At 38.9% G+C, this 18,170-nt stretch overlaps 1 protein-coding gene across 2 annotated transcripts in view; it reads right to left on the bottom strand.

The window, feature by feature from the left end:
- Positions 1 to 3,805: 3,805 nt before the first annotated feature.
- elmod1 (ELMO/CED-12 domain containing 1) overlaps positions 3,806 to 18,170 on the bottom strand; it is a 22,233-nt gene continuing 7,868 nt past the window's right edge. Inside the window, exons 3-12 of one of the 2 annotated variants that reach the window (XM_050037177.1) lie at positions 15,922 to 16,067; positions 14,789 to 14,817; positions 14,556 to 14,653; positions 14,152 to 14,281; positions 13,663 to 13,796; positions 13,328 to 13,396; positions 12,338 to 12,358; positions 10,680 to 10,730; positions 8,697 to 8,830; positions 3,806 to 8,424 (exon numbers count right to left, since the gene is read on the bottom strand). In XM_050037177.1, the coding sequence (XP_049893134.1) occupies positions 8,249 to 8,424; positions 8,697 to 8,830; positions 10,680 to 10,730; positions 12,338 to 12,358; positions 13,328 to 13,396; positions 13,663 to 13,796; positions 14,152 to 14,281; positions 14,556 to 14,653; positions 14,789 to 14,817; positions 15,922 to 16,067 (988 nt within the window). In that variant the 3' untranslated portion in view covers positions 3,806 to 8,248. The remainder of the gene's footprint in view (positions 8,425 to 8,696; positions 8,831 to 10,679; positions 10,731 to 12,337; positions 12,359 to 13,327; positions 13,397 to 13,662; positions 13,797 to 14,151; positions 14,282 to 14,555; positions 14,654 to 14,788; positions 14,818 to 15,921; positions 16,068 to 18,170) is intronic. The other variant, XM_050037183.1, reaches the window with a different exon arrangement.

The following is an 18,170-nucleotide window of genomic DNA, read 5'->3' as shown; positions in this document are numbered from 1 at the left end:
CATCTAAGAACATCCAAGAGTTTTAAAGTCTTAATTGGGAATCAATTGACTAATATTTTATCTTATGCCAGCAAATTAATAAACGTATCATTATAATTACTCTAAAACATAATCATCTTTATTTGATTATGTGATGGTCATACATTGTGTATGTTCTTCAAATATAGCACTTATGTTGCCTTGAGTTGGACGAACTATTTGTTGACTGTGAAAATTAGATGTTTTTATCTTACTGTAATCTGGACCACTCGTAAAATTGTCTCTTACCAAATAGGAGAGCAAAAATACAAAAACACTGGTAAATCCCAGAAATCAATGGGCACTAACAAAATAAGAACAAATCATGGATACGAACAAAAATAAGAGTAATGTTGTTTGTATATTGCTTCTTGCATGAGGCCTATTGTTCAAACCCACAGAAATGTATTTCAAACTCTGCTGGATTTTATTTTAAGTTTCCAAAAATGCCAAATGTTTAATGTCAGCACTTGAGGATATGTATATAAAATGACCCATAACAAGACGTGTAGAATATTTTCATTTGAGAAATGGTGCAGCCATAAACGAGTTTTGGGTTTGCATATTTTATTCAGCGTAAACATTGTATGTATTTTAAATCAAAAGTTGGAATAAGCTCATATACAATATATATAATTCTGTCAGACAGACATGTGTTCCTATCTACTGTACCTACTGTGTCATCTGCTGCAATGCGTCAAATGTCTCAGCAGGGATCACCAAAAACATTCATCATGTTTAAACTCGTCCCCTTTACTCTGGTATGTAAAACAAACACCTACAACTTCCATACTTCATCCAGCCATTGAGCAAATGATAATCAGCCACTAATGATCTCTTCTGAAAACATTTCTCCTGTCACTTATCACAATTTTAAACCTAATATACAATATACATATCATTTTTGGACCCTCACTCAGTTCATATCAGCTCTGTCAGTCTGTCTCCTCTGATGTGTGAGCTTACTGCCCTCTGCTGTTTAGCCATAAAGCCACCATTTTGACTGAAGAGCACATTAGAAACCAAAATCAGGAAAGTAATTTATTGTGGAAGATGTGATGGTTGGAGGTAAGCAACATGGCATTCCTTTCATGGTCAGTGCAATTTTAGACTGATTTATATATTTTGTTATTATAATATTCTATGCTATATAGTTGTGTTATAAGTTATGTTAAACTGTATTACTACATTTCACTTTGTACTATATGTCATATCCCATACTATTTCATATAGTGTGGTGGAGGCGTGAACCGGTTTCTTCAGTGAAGGCCGTTGAAAGTGATAATAGACACCTGGAAGGGCATTGTCCCGCTTAAACCATGGTCAATTACCAAAGAAATAAAAAGTAAGAATATTAATTCATATTTTTATGCTTTTTGCTGTCAAAATCTAAGCCATGACTCGGTTTCCTTGCTAACACCTGAGGGTTTACCTAATACCTGGAACAATCACTAGCGCCCCATAAGATTCTAATAAAATAGAAACGTCATTAACTGCTCCAGTAAATAGGACGAACCTTAGATACAACCTAGCAACGGCACATATTCTAGTCCGCCCTGCTTGTTTGGCCCAGGTATTAGCCAGAAAGCTAACGTTATGCTAGCAACATTCAAAGTCAATAAACACTGCAAACAGTTGAAAACAGTAATTATAATTTGACGGTATGTTTAAAAATAAGAATGGCTAGCTATCCAGCAATGTCATTGTCCCAAATCATTCTCAAGATTGTAAAGTTACTGTCGGCCGCTACCACAAGTAGCGCGTTAAGTTGCGGACAGGATGTGAGTGTTTAAGTTTAGAGGGGCGGTGTCGTACCTGCAAGGTGTGTTGCAGTCTCCATCTTGTAGTGTTCAGAGGATGCAAATCAAATATTAACTGTAAAAAGATTAAAGATATTTGTACTACTGTGCAGCCGGCGCATTAATTTAGAACGGTGAACAGACAAATAGATTTACCGGAACTACTTAGTAGATTGTCAGTTTGTAACGGACACCCTGCAGCCAATCAGAATCGAGTATTCACCCAGACCATTGTATAATTCAGGAGTCAGCAACTTTACTATCAAAGCAGCCATTTTGATCAGAAATAATATTAACAAAATCTGTCTGGAGCCTTGTAATAAAGATAACACAACCTTTTAAGTCTAAATTAGCCAGCCAACATTACTAATAGGTCCAAATGAGTATTCATTGATCATCATTAATGCACATAACTGTACATATTTCTAATGTTTACTCTTATTCTATTCCTGTTTAATTCTATTGATGTAGGCTACTAGTGTTGAGCACTGCAGCATAATTAACATTTGATTTTATATTTAATGCACATTTTCATTTCTATTTTATTTATTGCTTTTTTATTTACATACTTCTATTTCATACTCTCATTCTTACTTCTTATAATTATCTATTCTTTACATTGGAGCAACTGTAACCAATCACAACCCAGCCAACATTTGTAAGTGGGGCCCATGTGGGTAGTAAATGGGCTGAAAAATGGGCCCTATATGGGACTGTCCAGAGGCTCCATATTGGCTCCATGACACTTAGGTGGGTTTACCCAAGTGGGCCCCAGTTAAGATTCTTATTTTGGACCCATGCAAACCCACAAGGTGACTTTTCTGCAGTGGGCAATTTATTAAAAATATATTAATAATTTATTATTTTGGAATTTTACCTTTGTAGAACTGGCAGCAAAAGCAAATGAAGCTCTCCTCACACTGTTACATTCTCTTTCCTCCTCCAAAACTTTTACTTCTTTGGATTTGGAATCTGTAGGTAGCCTAGCTCAGGAGGTTTAAGACTAACCACCACTCTTGAGGTTTGGCAGAATTTGGAGAAAAAGGCATTAGGCCATACATGTTTGAAGCACATTTGAGTTGACGAAATGTTTAAACATCTTTTTTTTATTTGGTGCAAAGGTGCATCATTTCTTTCGATCTACACCTATGATGAACAAAAATTAAAATTAACTTCTTTTTTTTTTACATTTTAATTTCAATTCAACAATTTTGTAGGTCTTGCATTCTCCAGTTGTTAAAATGTGAAGCCTTTTTGCAGAATTTAAAAAACGTTCTAACATTTCAACAACTAAAATGTGCGTAATACATCTACTGGCTGGCACCTTTTCCTCGCTAGTGGTGGCTCCTCTTGGGTCTTCCTAGATGATCAGCTATCCAAATCCCGATCCAAAAAAGTAAGTGTCTCAGAATAAAACAGAAAATTTAGCAGTGCGTGGACAGATTTGTTTGCTTTCACTGCCAGCTCTGCAAAGTTAAATTACCAAATAATCATAAATAGTGCCCTGCACAGTTGCCACCTTACAATAAAACATATCAGTGAATGTGTCTTTAGGCTATTATTGTAGACTAATTTAGACGTAATAGGCTACGTTACCTTATTGTGACGCTCAAATATGTTTGCTCCACACAGATTTTTTAAATTATTTTTGATAGTAAAGGTGGCTGTGCCCTTCCCTGGTATAATGGATATTATGTTAATAAGCTATACTGTTTTATTACATTAGTGTATGCAGTACCTTAATTTGGCTCCATACTGACAAACATATAAGTGTCAATCTCACACAAACAGAAAAACATAATATTCTATAACGATATAATACCCTGGAAGGAGTCATTCTGCATAATGAGTGCTTTTACTTCTGATACCTATAGTGCACTGAGTATTTTGTATTGGTGTATTTCTAATTTTACTAAAGTAAAGGATCTGAATACTTCAGATATAGCCAAAACAAAAAAAGAAAAGAAAAAGTCAACTGTAATTTTAACTGACATTTAGTCTTTATTGTGGTCTCAAAAAGTACAGCACAGACAAATGAAGCACACTGTTACAATATCTATTAGTACTTTAGGCTTTACTGAAGAATACAGAATGTCATCTCAGTGACAATGAAAATACCATCATGCAGATTGTGGTCTTATAGGCAGTTTTAAAGCAGAAAAATTTACAGCAGCATGTACTTAACTTCATCTACAGTATCGTATACTCCTAATCCCACAAATAACTGGTTTATTATCATAAAGGAAACTGCATTTTTATTTTTACAGTAGTGCAAAGCTGACCATAGCAAAGCAAAACGAAACGCAAGCAGGAAATGAAACCAGCACTGACATTCACTTAAATACCGGCTGCTTAATACTGACAGGAGAAAGAAAAAGCATTGACGTTCACTTCAATGGAGCAAGATATTCAATACTATTATCAACACAATCAACAGTGCAAGCATGGCAGTAAAATTATATCCTACATTTGTCAGAGCTGTCAGCATCATCACATGATGTGAACGCTCATGAATGATAAATACAGTGGTCACATGTTCAAGTGAAGCAACACAGCTGTGAAGAAGTACACGTGTGTCAGACGATTTATCACTCAGTGAAAAGAAAAAGTATGACTCAGAGCTGAGATAACAATCAAACTGATGCTCCACAGACAATCAATTAGATGGTGATTGTTTTGGGGGTTTTTAAAGGAGAGTCATCTACTGCAGTGGTTCCAAACCAAGAAGAAACCAGAAGAAGTCGCAAGGCAAATCTAAAGCCAGTTTATACCTCTGCACTGAATCTACACTATCAGTACGGCGTAGATACAGCGTAGATGCGTATCGTAGCCAGATCAGCCATTTTTAAGCCAATATTTGTAGTGGCCAAACGGACCAGGTCCGTCATGTGATGCCAGGGGCCCAAAAAGACTTTTTCCCATATGACTCCTTGTGGAGAATGGGAAAAAACAGGGTCGCAGCTGGAATTGGTCAATTTTCATAGTGTCCAAACAGTGGTACTGCAATTTTAGAGGTCCGTCACGTGATGCCATTGGGCCCTAAAAGCCTTTTTCCCATTGACTTACACTGGGAAAGAGACATCTATAAATCAATGGATACATTTTTTTGAGCATCACAACCCGCGCATATTGACTCATTCCACTATCAGGATTTAATCCATTCGGTCCGATAATATTTGTAAAGTCTAGAAGAGCTGCAAGATTAAATCATTTTATTCTCATTCAAGTTAAAGTAGCGCAAATCCATAAGTAGTTGGCTCGGCCAGCGTAAGTCTTAGTGCACTTGCTCTATGGGCACAATGATGCAGAAGCAGCACCGATCACCCAGATTATTTCATACTGCAGAAATAGCACCTTTTTGGCTTCATTCACCACTGAACAACTTTCATAGGAATGAATAGGGTCCCGCATTCAATGCTGTATCCAGATCTCTTAATACATCCGTGAGCCTGATGTGCACCTACTAAGAAGTATAGATAAACATTGCGGCGACACAGACCGCACAACTGTGATTAGTCCACTTGGTAGCTTCGCATTTTCTCCTAGGCATTTTGCCTCTGAAAAAGACTTGCTAGGAGAGGGGACCCAGGTGGGAAAAAAGTGCCCACATGATAGCAGATCAATAACTAGAATACCACCTAGCGGTTGTACGCCTCCACGCACCACTCAAGTTGCATTTACAGTTGACATCCATGTCTGTGAAAACATGGATGCTTCACACACATCACACACCCCGGCAGCAAAGAAGATCTATACAATCAGCACAGTTTTAGCTGAAATTTGAACTTTTGGATATAAAATGTCATTTTATCCTATTTGACATTTGTGTGCAATTTTGTTATATTTAGCATATGAATTCTTGATTTATGGCCAAAGCATGTTCTGTGAGGTCACAGTAACCTTGACCTTTGAGCTTTGACCACCAAATTCTAATCATCCTTGAGTCCAAGTGGATGTTTGTGCCAAATTTGAAGAAACTCCCTCAAGGTGTTCTTGTGATATTGCGTTCAAGAGAATGAAACAGACAAGGTCACAATGACTTTGACGTTTCACCTACAGAATCTAATCAGCTCATCCTTCAGTCTAAGTGGACGTTTGTGCCAAATTTGAAAAAAAAAAAAAAATTCCCTCGATGCATTCTTGAGATACCGTGTTCAGAAGTGAGACAAAAGGATGGATGGAGGGAAAACCCGAAAACATAATGCCTCTAGCCACAGCTAACGCCAACTCCAACATGATCCTCTCAGTTCCAGTCACCATTTTTTGACGTGCACAAAGAAACTCAATATAGTGGCATAGAAACACCACTGCAAGCTACCGTTTTCAGGGTGTAATTGCAGAGCGAAGGTGACACACCAGCACACAATTATGAATGCTCACAACGGTGAAGGCCACTTGCAAAGGCTTCGGCATAGGCTCTACATAAGGACTATGCACAACTATGAATCATGTTTACGGGACCACAAGGTGAGTATCATTTATGGCGATAAGCACAGATTTTTTAGCAAATTTATTTGAAAATGTTATAGTTGTATTTTTGTTTGCAGTAATTCAATTTTCCTCAGAGTGTTACCTTCGTTGGCCAGGACTCTGCAGTCTGAAGTCCACAGTAGAGAGCTGACAGTGACATCTAGTAATACCACGTTAATAAAAAAGTAATTTATTTTCCTGTGTTGACTGGCTGATCAACGCCTCCACCTTAGCATTCTTACATTTTCACCGTCAGCTCTTTACTGCATTAGTATAAATCACTACCTCATTCATTCTCAATGGAGCAGCTCTACATTTAACGTCTTATTTCTCTGGTTGTTGCTTGTTAAAGCTTCTATGTGTAGCACTTTTACGAACATTAGTAAATCTCTGCTAAGTCGATACTTTACTGTAAGCAAATGAGATCACGGTGGAGAGGAGATAAGATCACATTCATGCTCAAGAACATTAAGACTACATTCTCTGTGAATGCTTCCTGTCAGTCCTCCGTGTCTTTGGCTTCACTAAAAAAGGACAAATATGTCTTCGTTTTCCCGCAAAATTTGGACATTGTAAAAAGCAGCACAGCGGCTGCCAAGGGACATTTGTTTACAGTAATCACACGAATGTCTTCAGTGGTAATATTTTACCTCCATTAAACGCTACATGTAGCAGCTATACGTTGATCAGCATTCCAGCTCAGAGTTATAAAATAAAACAAATAATTAGGCACGCATGGTGCAAATCAATACATTTAAAAGAGATGTGCAGTGAAATGAATGTAAATTATTGCTTTGGCTGATACAACAGTGGACACAGTGTCACATTCAATGAATTAAAATAGAGTCAAACAATCGTGAATGTGAGCATGTGAGAAACATTCATAACAGAATCTCTGCACACGTAAGGGTCAAAGCAAAGGCAAAAAACACAGTTTGCAAACCTGCAAAAAATGTTCATTCATTTATTTTCATTGTTTTGGGTGATGTGTGTGAAGAAATTTTTTTAAAAAAAGAAAAAAAGTTAATTAGCTTTATTTAGTATCCAAAGTGGGAACTGTGCCTGTTTTAAAATATAAATGAACATAATTTCGCAGGTTTACAAAACATACATCTGAGCTCACAAGAAACAAACTACTGCTGTGATTGTAAGTTCTCCACATTCAATATTTTGGCAAGGAGAAGTCTTAGGTGCTAATGTCACGTAGACATAAAAAGTACAGTACAATCTATATTGATGACCTAATACAGACAAAGCTAAAAGATGAACTGGCCTTCGTACAGCTTTTGATTGAATCAGCGCCAGCAACATTTCTTTAATGCTTCATTTAAACGTACACTATATATCTATAGCTCTTCAGTTTGAATACAAAATATTGGTTTTGTGTCTGAAAGCCTGACCAGCTAATTGCCAAAATATTCTGAACTGATGAGCACTAAGCTGCAGTCTAAAAGAGGGATTTTTTTTTTTTTGGCTGAGAAAGTAAATTTGGTTTGTTATGAGAAGAAGCACGGGTTCGTAACTGAGGTGTAACGGCTGTGATACAATCGTCATGAATCATTAAAGCAACAGATAATGATGAGTGGTGTGGTGCAGCCTCCTCATGCACAGCTACAATCGCTATGGTCATCTCTGATGCTGGTGGTGTAACGCTGCAGTGAGGGCGTAGAGGCAGTGTGTGTGTGTACATATGTGTGTGTGTTTGTGTATGTGTGTAGTGGTTGAGTGAGCTTTTGGCAGTGACGCGACATGACGTTAGCTGGGACGAGGTGGGCTGAGCAGAGGAGGGAGAGAGTCTCCCCAGATGTGTCCAGCAGTTTGAGGAACCATGTGTGTGAGGGTAAAGGGTTTTCTGATTTTTTTTTGTTTGCCTACCGGACATCCAGGGGAGACCTCTGTGGGGGTATGAAGGGATCAGTGGGGGGTAGTGGGGAGGGTCACAGGGCTCAGGGGATGTGTGTTTAGAGGTTGACCAGGTGGAGGTCGGAGGCGGAGAAGTGGGGGCACAGAGCCATGTCTGGGTTCTTCAGCTGTCGCAGGATCCTCCGGTGGAACTTGGAGCGGACCCGGTTGAACTCCATGATGTCGCTCGGATCCTCCTCGATCCAGAAACGGTGGAACTCCTGCATCAGGTAACCTGCCATGGAGAAGAGGAAAAACAAGTTGATCTTTTATGTTCTTTAAAGTGAATATAATTAATATATTTACAATAATGATGGATCACATTATTACTAGATACTACATTACTAGATACTTTTCTTACTTATCTTACCAGCATGTCCTTACTTTAATGGTGAAAATTACCAATGAATTAAAAGAAGTAACATTTTGAAGCAATTCAAAGTATAAGCAAAAACAAAGGCGTGATCTTGGTTGATATCTTTGTTACAGAAAATCAACTGAACTCACAGAAGGTCTGCTGAAAGTGCAGCAGGCTCGGCATCTCTGGAGCCACGTTGTACAGGTGGGTCTTCAGAGCTCCACTCACCAGCAGAGAGTAGGCCAGGTCTGTGATGTTGATGCCCACAATGGCAAAAGAGTAGCTGGGGAGAGGAGATAAATATAGAGAAGTTAGTTTGTAGGAAGTTTTTGTGTGTTCTTCTTGTGTGTTTTGTGTGATTTCACTAAGGGAGTATATGTGATGTGGTTTTTAACAGACTTTAACAAACACCATTTCCCACAAATCCAATGCTGTGTCTCAAATCGCGTACTTCTGTACTTACACTTAATATTTTGAGTGCATAAGTGCGTTCACACTGAGAAGTATAGAAAATGCAGTGCACTATGAGTACCTGGATGGTGCTATGGACACTTCTTGCCCTCAGTGGTCGCTATCTTGGCTACATAGCAGAAGGGGAGGGACCACTTTTCAAACTGGAAATGGCGGCCGAGGACTGTGTGACCGTGAACGTCGCTGCATTGTACAAATACACATGTTTTTTGCACTAAGCACCACTATACTGTTGTCGGGTATAAGCCAGCAGTATGTTTATTGGGTTAATTTAGCAGTCTGTAATGATTTGGTACCGCGAACAATAACGTAAATGCTAATGCTAGTTTGCTAACTAGCTAATTTGCGGTCGTCATTTCAGAGTGCACAACGGCCGTGCTTGGTTTGAGACAACACTACCCTGTCAAAATTTGCGCACTACGCCAATGAGTACATAGTGCACACAGTATACTACATAGAAGTGTACTAAGGGAATTATGTGATTTAAGACACACCACAAGACTTTCAAATGGAATAAAAGTCCATGGGTACAGCTAAAAAGTTAGAAATAAAACTTAAGAAGAGTGTGTTAAGCATTTTGGATATGGATGAAACCAAACCATAGACCTACATACTGTAGGAGCTGTAACTTTTTGTACACTGATGAATAAATTGTTGCTGAATTTTGTGAAGATATCAAAGGTTACAGTTTTTAATTGCATGTCACCTGCTGAATGCCAATTTTGTCTCCAGTAAATCCCAGGAACACATTTATATTCCTCTGAGAAAGATCAATGAAATAAAGATGAAGGATTTTAGTCATCAGAGAAACAAGCTGAGCAAACGTTAGCAACGAATCGGCTCCAGTTCCTGCCGTGCCAAACAGCTTGTCAGAAACACTGATTTTCAACATGACACAGCATTATTCATTGTTTTTACTGGTTTAAATCACCTGGTCTGTTTGTTTTGGATGAGACACCTGTGGATAATTCAGTTCCCCGGAAAAACCTCCTGAACTCTGAACACTGAAGGAATCCTCACCAGGAGAAAGTGACTGTGTTTTTGAGGCAAATTTTTTGAATTGTGATATTGGGCTATATAAATTAAATTAAGTCGACTTGACTTAAAAAAGCTAGTGGAACTGAGACTATAGGGGGTTAAAATCAAAGTAAACATCTAATATAATTTATTTTAGCAACACAAGTGGAAATAGTCAACACCCTTTGTGTCCCAGCTTTTACTTAATGGCAAAGTACACGAGGTCCAAATGTGTGTGATGTGGTGGACCATTTGGATGTGAGAGTAAAGCGCTGTGTACCAATCATGAACTCTGTCACAGTAAATGACTTGCAGTTTACAGCTTGCTGCTCTGCTGGAGTGTCCTTACAATACCGTGTGGATTTTGTTGGAGGATTTAGCTCGACTGTGTGTGTGTGTTTTCAGAGTCAGTCCTTGGTGCTTATCAGCGCTGATGCAGACTGGAGGCAGAGGACAGGAGGACACACAGCAGTAAAACACTTTCTACATATACACACTCCCATGGCCGCATCACAGAGCCCCTCCGCTACTAAGACTGCTCTGTATTGAGGCCAAAACTCACACAGCTCCAGCAGCAGTAGCCCAGTTTTGCCTCCTCCATACACTCATGCATGCCATCTTACAGTGCATGTGCAAACACTTACCCGATAGCTTTGTCTAGATTCTTCTGTTCCCATTCAGGCTTGTTTATCTCACTGTGAAGGACACAAGACTTGAGTTATGTATTGTCTACATGTAAAATAGCACTCAGTGCACCATACTGAGAAATCTTAAAGTCACAATAGAATGACATTTTATGAGCGTCCTTCTTAAAGGGGACCTTTTATGTTTTCCTTATGTCACAGTGTCGGATGTTCATATCAAACATGACCTCTCTGAAAGCTCTGTTTCCAATGTTTTTTTCTGTTTTGGCTACAAGATGATATCAGATCGCACCAGATGTCTTTATTGGTAATTTGCTTCAGGCACGCTTCTGCAAGCATTTCATACACTGCTACATGTAGCTATATGCTAACATCTGTTAAACATGTAATCTTGGTTGCCAGTGTTGTCAACTTCTCCCTGATTTCAGATCATATTCCTGCTAGAACATGTCCGATTCTGTTAAGCTTTTATTGGTGACTTCTGACAGCAGACAGTGCCGCTATACTCCCTTAAACTCATTCCCTGGCTACAAATACACTGCTACATGTAGCTACATGCTAACATCAGGGAAACATATAAACTTGTATGACAGTGTTGTTAATTCCTTTCTAATGTTGGATCATATTCCTGCTTGGACATGCCCAGCTGTGTTAAGAAGCTTTTATTGGTGATTTTTCAGAGGAGAAAGTATGGCTTTACTCCGTTACACTCATTCCCTGGCCACAAGTACACTGCTACATGTAGCTACATGCTAACGTCAGAGAAACATGTCATCTTGGTTGCTGATATTTATTAATTTCTGCCCAATTTTGGATCATATTCCTGCAAAAAAATGTCTGGTTGTGTTTAGAAGCTTTATTGGTGATTTTTCATGGTAGAAAGTGGCATTTTTGTCCATTGAGAATGACAGTGTGGAGACACTAAGATGGCTGTTGGGAGAAGTTTATCCATAGAGTTTTCTGCCAGAAAAGGATATCTTGGTTAAAGTCCCTATGAAACCGAAGTTAGCACATCTGTGCTGTGACATATTTCCCTGTGGTGCTAAGTTACAAAAGAGATTTAAATCAAATCCTGCTCATTTAATTGGACTGCTAAAAGGTGGGCGGGCTTAGATATTAGCTTTAAGTTTAGTGCAATACAGAACTACAGCAGAGTCTGCTGCTGAGCGGAGTGTTGACTCCACATAGGCCAGTTTGAAACGCTGCCAGTTACAATACAATATAAGGAGCTGGAATTCCCTATATGGTGAGTGGGAGGGGTGGTGGGTGGGTACAACAATCCCCAGACTTTCCTCCTGGGAACCTACTGTTGACTTCCCAAACTTCATGTTTAACTTATTAGATCCATTTTAAAATATTATACACACATAATCAATTCCCCATAAAGGGTGTGATTGATCTACTTTGCAATTACTAAAACTATAATTGCTATTTTTTTTCTCTTATAAGTACAAATGTGGCGGCACAATCATCAAGATATTATCCATTCAGAAAGTGTGTTAAATAAATACATTTTCATGGCATTTCTCTGCCTATTGCTAATGAGATGACCAAGCAGACATAACATGTACATAAATCATTCTCAGTGCGACCTTAAATGCATGAAACATAAACCCAAAACAGAAAAGCTATGAATGCAGTGAAAAGAATGAAAGTACCTTGGCTTTCTGTGTGTGCTCCTACAACAGTGCATGTGAGAGTCAGAGAGGGAGGCATGGGCAGAAAGGTGGAGGTGAAGGTGCAGAAGAAAAAGAAGAAGAGTCTTCATTTGTGAAATGAGACAGCTCACTGAGATGCCGATGACAAACAATAGCAGCAGCAGTCGATAAAAGAGGACACAGTGAATGACATCAAGCTGTAAGAATGAATATAATCAAGCAGAATATGGTAAATGCAGATTAATGGATGACTGAGTGCAGTTTAAAGGTGAAGGGATACACCACATGTCTGGTAGAAAGACTTTAAAGCTGCGTTAATTTTTGTTTTGTCCACAAGGGGCAGCAGAACAAGCTGAAAACACAACATTTGCTATTTTATCACCTTATAAAGTAAATATTGTGAACTTGTAAGCAAACAGTTGCACATTCACACACGCAGAGCAACAGTAATATTCATTTGGAGTCGTATTTTTGACCAATTGATGAATTTAAGCTCATTACTCCCTCTCCTTCTTGCTCAGTTTTGGTCTCCACCAACTCTTGAAAAAATATCTGGCACTTTAGCTTTAGCTTTGGCTGCGATTGCTGTATGTAATATACTGTAGTTTTCTTTAATGTCAACTTAAACATCTGATGCATTTTGCTATTTTATGGCACCTATGAGCAGTACTATTATCATAAAGTAGATTCCAATCTGCTTTATTATTGAACATTATGGACACTGTTGATGAGAATTTGCTGATTAGGATAGGAGCTATAATGACCGTACTGTTATGGATGAATAAATTTATCGTAGTTTTAGTCTCCTATCAAGTAGTTACATCTACTAAAACCTTACGTTTCCTCAGTGGTGGACACCTACTATCCAGGAGTCCCTGTTCTCCTGACAACACTTCGGTCAATCAAAGAGTCTTTCTGCCAAAACATTTGGTGTATTCCTTTAATTTTTCATGCTTTGGGTAAAATTTGAGAAAAGGAGGGCTGCCATACTTGTGCTTTGGTTGCAGAGAGTCGTGGAGCATCTGCAGAGCAGTGGCCTTGTCGTGTTCTGCAAAATACCTGCAGAGAGATGATTAATTAACAGAAAGAGAATTTAGGAAGCATTTAATTTGAAGATCAAACTCTGCCCAACACCTGTACATATGTGGGATATTAATTATCTGTTACTAAATCCAGCTGGTAGCTATTCTCTCACTGCAGATTACATTGGTAATTTACAGTTTTCTCAAAGGACTTGTGAATGTGAATCACAGCGCAACATGGTCTGACTAGTTATTTGGATTATGATCAGTGTTTTAGAGAAAGTGAAGCGACAGAGAGCTCACAGCAGGTTGTGCAGGCCCAGCAGGCCCATGCCTCTGAAATCAGTCTTGGGATCGCTGCCTTGGAAACCAATTTCACACCACTGTTTGGAGATGCGTCCGGTGAGAGGTGTGTCAGGACGCAGCTCCTTCCACAGCTGCAACACACACACACACACACACACACACACACACACATACACCACAGCTCAGTCCAGTTAAATTATTTATTGGGAAATACACATATGCTCTTCATTTGTATTTTATGTATCTATATTTAATGTTATAGTGCTTTTATCCAGAAAAACTGCAGGTTGCTGGTAAACAAATGCAAGTAAACAGGGGATCCCCTGTTTACTTGCATTGGAACCATGGATTATCTTGTGAAGGGTTGCAGGTAGCTTGGGTTTATTTCAGCAGGCAGACATTTCACTGGTTTAACACAAAGAAAAATGATTATTCCTACTGTTGCGATTATTTTTGCACTTCATACAGGCACAGAGAGCAGTGTACCTTCATCAGCAGGTCCTCGTGCTCAGGGTTTTCACAATCATAAGGCTCCCTGCGCAGCTTCTCCACCTCAGCCACCAGGCTCCTGTAGCCCACAATCTGCAGCAGGCTGGCCTGGAGAGAGATGCCCAGCCTGAGGGACACACAGGAAAGAGGAAAATATGAGGGAATTCAGATCAATTAATGTCTTTTGTTCTGAGCCTCTTATCAGCTCGGTTTGAGAAGGTGGGGGTTCAGCGCCTTGCTCAAGGGCAGCTCAGTAGTCTTCGCTGAGGGAGAGGAATGTGTTATTTATTTCCCGTCCAGAACCGCATTTTCACAGGTTGTCTGGGGATTCCGTGTGTTGACACTGATTTACCACAACACCCTACCATAAGTGATAACAGAAATGTGATAATGTGTCTCACTGTGGGTTGGTGTCAGGGTTAATCTTCTTCAAGGCCATGATGTCCTCAATGGTTTTCTCCACTTTATCAGGATGGACGCTGAGGGCAGACTGCAGCAGCTAGAGGGGACGAGACCAGAAACGACAGGAAGATGACAAAAACAAAAAAGGGACAGGAAGAGGAAGACTGAAGCTAGAAAATTGAGCAACACCCCATATTCATACTTTATATTTACAGATTTTGGAGACCCATACCTCAGTCTTGGAGTACCTCAGAGATGATTCTGGAAGGAAAAAGTTTAAAAGTTTCAGACAACTGCATACAGTAATATTAAAAGCAGAGCCATTTTTGAGCTTCAAAAAATATATATATTTTAGAAAGGAACGAAGGGAGATACTCATTTAGTATATACAGTAGTTTAAAATGTGAAAACTACTATTTGTCCAAGGTATATACCTATCATGCAAGCTTAATTTTCATTAAAAAAATACACAAAATGACCTCAAAGAGACATACAATAACTACAAAAAGGGGTAAAACAACCAAAAGGAGACACAACAAGACAACAAACAGGCACAAAATCTCTACAAAAAAGGTGAAAAATAACCAAAGAGACACAAAATGATTACAAAGAGACACAAAACAACCAGAAAGACACAATATAACTACAAAAAGGGGAAAGAAAACAGAAAGTGACACAAAACAACTACAAAGAGACCCCCCAAAACAAAACACAAAAAGACCCCAACAAGACACAAAATATCTACAAAAGGGGCACAACAACCAAAGAGATGCGAAATAACCTCAGCAAGACAGAAAAAAGAGCCAAAAAGAGACACAATGTGACTACAAAGAGACACAAAACAACCAAAAAAGACACAAAATGACTATGAGGAGACACAAAATGACTACAAAGAGACCCCCCTCAAAACAAAACACAAAAAAGACCCAAAATAACTACAAAAAGGGGCAAAACAACCAACAAGAGACACAAAACAACAACAAAGGACACAAAATGACTAAGATAAAAGAAGAGACAAAACGACCACTAAGTCTGTGTGTATGTTTTCAGCCCTAAGGAGAAGAGGTGTGGTTTTTTTTTACATGTCTGTGTCATAATTGGCCCGTGATAAAGGGTTATTTCAGCAAAAACATTCTCTGTATTTTTCTCTCTATTTTCCCGTCTCATGATGTTTGTTATTGTGCACTCAAGAAAATATCCATCAAGCTGTTGTTGGAACTCTAAAAAAGGCTTTTAGATATGACATGTGCATGTTGTTGCCATCAATCAGCGTAAAGCTGTGTTAAATTAATAGTTGGTTTTATATATAAATGAACTAAATAAAGATGAATTTGAAAACAAATGTCAGGCAGTGTGTGGGCCTACCTATCTTGAGGGTCCTGCGGGCTCCATGCTTGTTGTTGTAGCAGATTCTCTGCAGCTCGCAGCGCCCCGTAAACTTCCTGGCGACAAACTTCAGGCCCCGCCACAGACATTTACAGTAGAGGAACACAAAGAACTGGGTCACCACTCTGGGGAGGAGAAGACAGGAGGGATTAGACTGATGATGACACATGACAGATGATGTATATGTACTTTAGTATCGAGCACTGATTCACAATGTTTTTTGTTTTTTACTCTTTATAGCCAAGCAGTGCCTTCTTATGTTGTCAGTTTTAGAGTCCTGAATAGGTAAAACTATCCTACAACAGTGTGTTAGGGCCACTATAGGTAGAAAAACATAAATATAAAAGCACCAAATATGAGAAAAAACTGCTTTGTTTTCCAAGATTAAAGTGGTAGATTTACAAGAAAAAAATTAGAGGGTTTCATTTGCAGGGTCTTCTTCAGAGCTCTGTACTTTGGGAGGGTTTGAAGTACAAATCCTAAAATTTTGTAAAATAAAAATATGTCAGATGGATAAATCATCACTGTAGAGAAACATCTAATGAAACGAAGATATGAGGGAGTAAGATACGAAGCAAACAGAGTCAGAATACTGTGTTGTACTTTAGGTTAGACTTTCAGCTGATCAAAGTGTGCTATTTTTACAGGTGACACTGAGAATGAAAATGGAGATGTGTGTCTTGGGAAATGCACAGCGACCTATTAAGAAACAGTGGGGAATACATGATTCACAGCCTCCAACTGCTTCATTTAACGCTGAACATTAGGAAAGAAGGAAGGAGGGAAGCAGCTAAACCTTCTATCATCTGACTTCATGATCCTGAAGCACAGATTTAGGACCCAGGTGTTTTTATTCCATCTATTATCAGGACTAACATTAGAAATGACACTGAGAACATACTGTTCATCAACATAACCTGCGAGCTGCACAAGCAGAGCCTCGCTTCCCTCTTTGTCTGTTCTTGTGGCATGTACAACCTTTTCTGGCAGAAATAAATCCTCCTCGCACTGATGGATCACAGCATAACATCATCCTCCATGTCAACATAAAAAGAAGGTAAATACAGTTCTGAAGGATTAATTCCTCCTGCTAGTCCTGCAGATGAGACCGGCATGTTAAACAGCTCATATAGACACACACTGTCATTTTCTTAACCTTCAAAGGAGTGAGCACCAAGAGCGGGTAATGGTGGGAGGACTGATACAAAGAAAATGTCTTATATTAAAGGAGCACTCTATGAATTCACAGTCAGTCCAAATACCCTCACTTGCAGTATTTAGCCATGTGCAGACTTATATGACAAATTTGGGTAACATCCACTGGGCAAATAAATTACTAATACTAATAATTAATAAATTACACAGTTATAAACAAATTAAACAGTTTGGTTTGACTGACTCTTTTCTTACATTTGTACAATTATCATCACTGATTAAAAAGAAGCATAAAGATAGTATTGCCTCTGCCTCTTGCTCAGAATGTGACCTTATGAAGACACAATGCAATCACCAGAAAAAACGATGGCACTGTACGCTTCTGCAAACCCAGGATACATTACAGTTATACATCATCATGTATCAAATATGTTACAACTTTACATTTCAACATTGTGGTTAATGTGTGGTTATGTTTTGGCTTAAAATACCCGGTTGGAAGGGCACAATCCTGGCTGAAAAAGCAACAATGTCTCAGTAAAAAAGCAATTGCTTTTCATACCTAAAAATCTGCTGGAAACACAGTGACAGGTCACCACAAAACAGCAACATCTGGTGTGTAAAAAGCCCCTGAGAAAACAGCGATGGGTCACTAAAAAAGCCACTGAAAAAACACAGACGACACCCATGTTTTGTGTGTAAAAAGCTGCTGGAAAAACAGCCATGGGTTGCTTAAACTCACAACCAGTTTTGTTTTTGTGTCTCGAACAGTGTTCTGCAGCTTGGCAGATGTATCTCCTGGTGCGACACCATTCACCATCCCCTCCACCTCCAGAAGACAAAGTCATCTTAAATACTACGACACTTCTAAAATGTTGATATGATACATATGAAACACACAAATGTAAGATATTTGTGGCTTGCAGAAACACACAACGCCAACATTTTCCTCTGGTGACTTGGCTGAAAGGCAAACACCACCAGGTACAGTGGCCAATATACAGTGGTGTGAAAAAGTGTTTGCCCCCTTCCTGATTTCTTACTTTTTTGCATGTTTTCCACACTTAAATGTT

The sequence above is a fragment of the Epinephelus moara genome, chromosome 3 (genome assembly GCF_006386435.1).
Source record: "Epinephelus moara isolate mb chromosome 3, YSFRI_EMoa_1.0, whole genome shotgun sequence".
Lineage (NCBI taxonomy): Eukaryota > Metazoa > Chordata > Actinopteri > Perciformes > Serranidae > Epinephelus > Epinephelus moara.
Note: the sequence above shows the minus strand (reverse complement) of the source record. Positions and strands in the feature narration are given on the sequence as shown.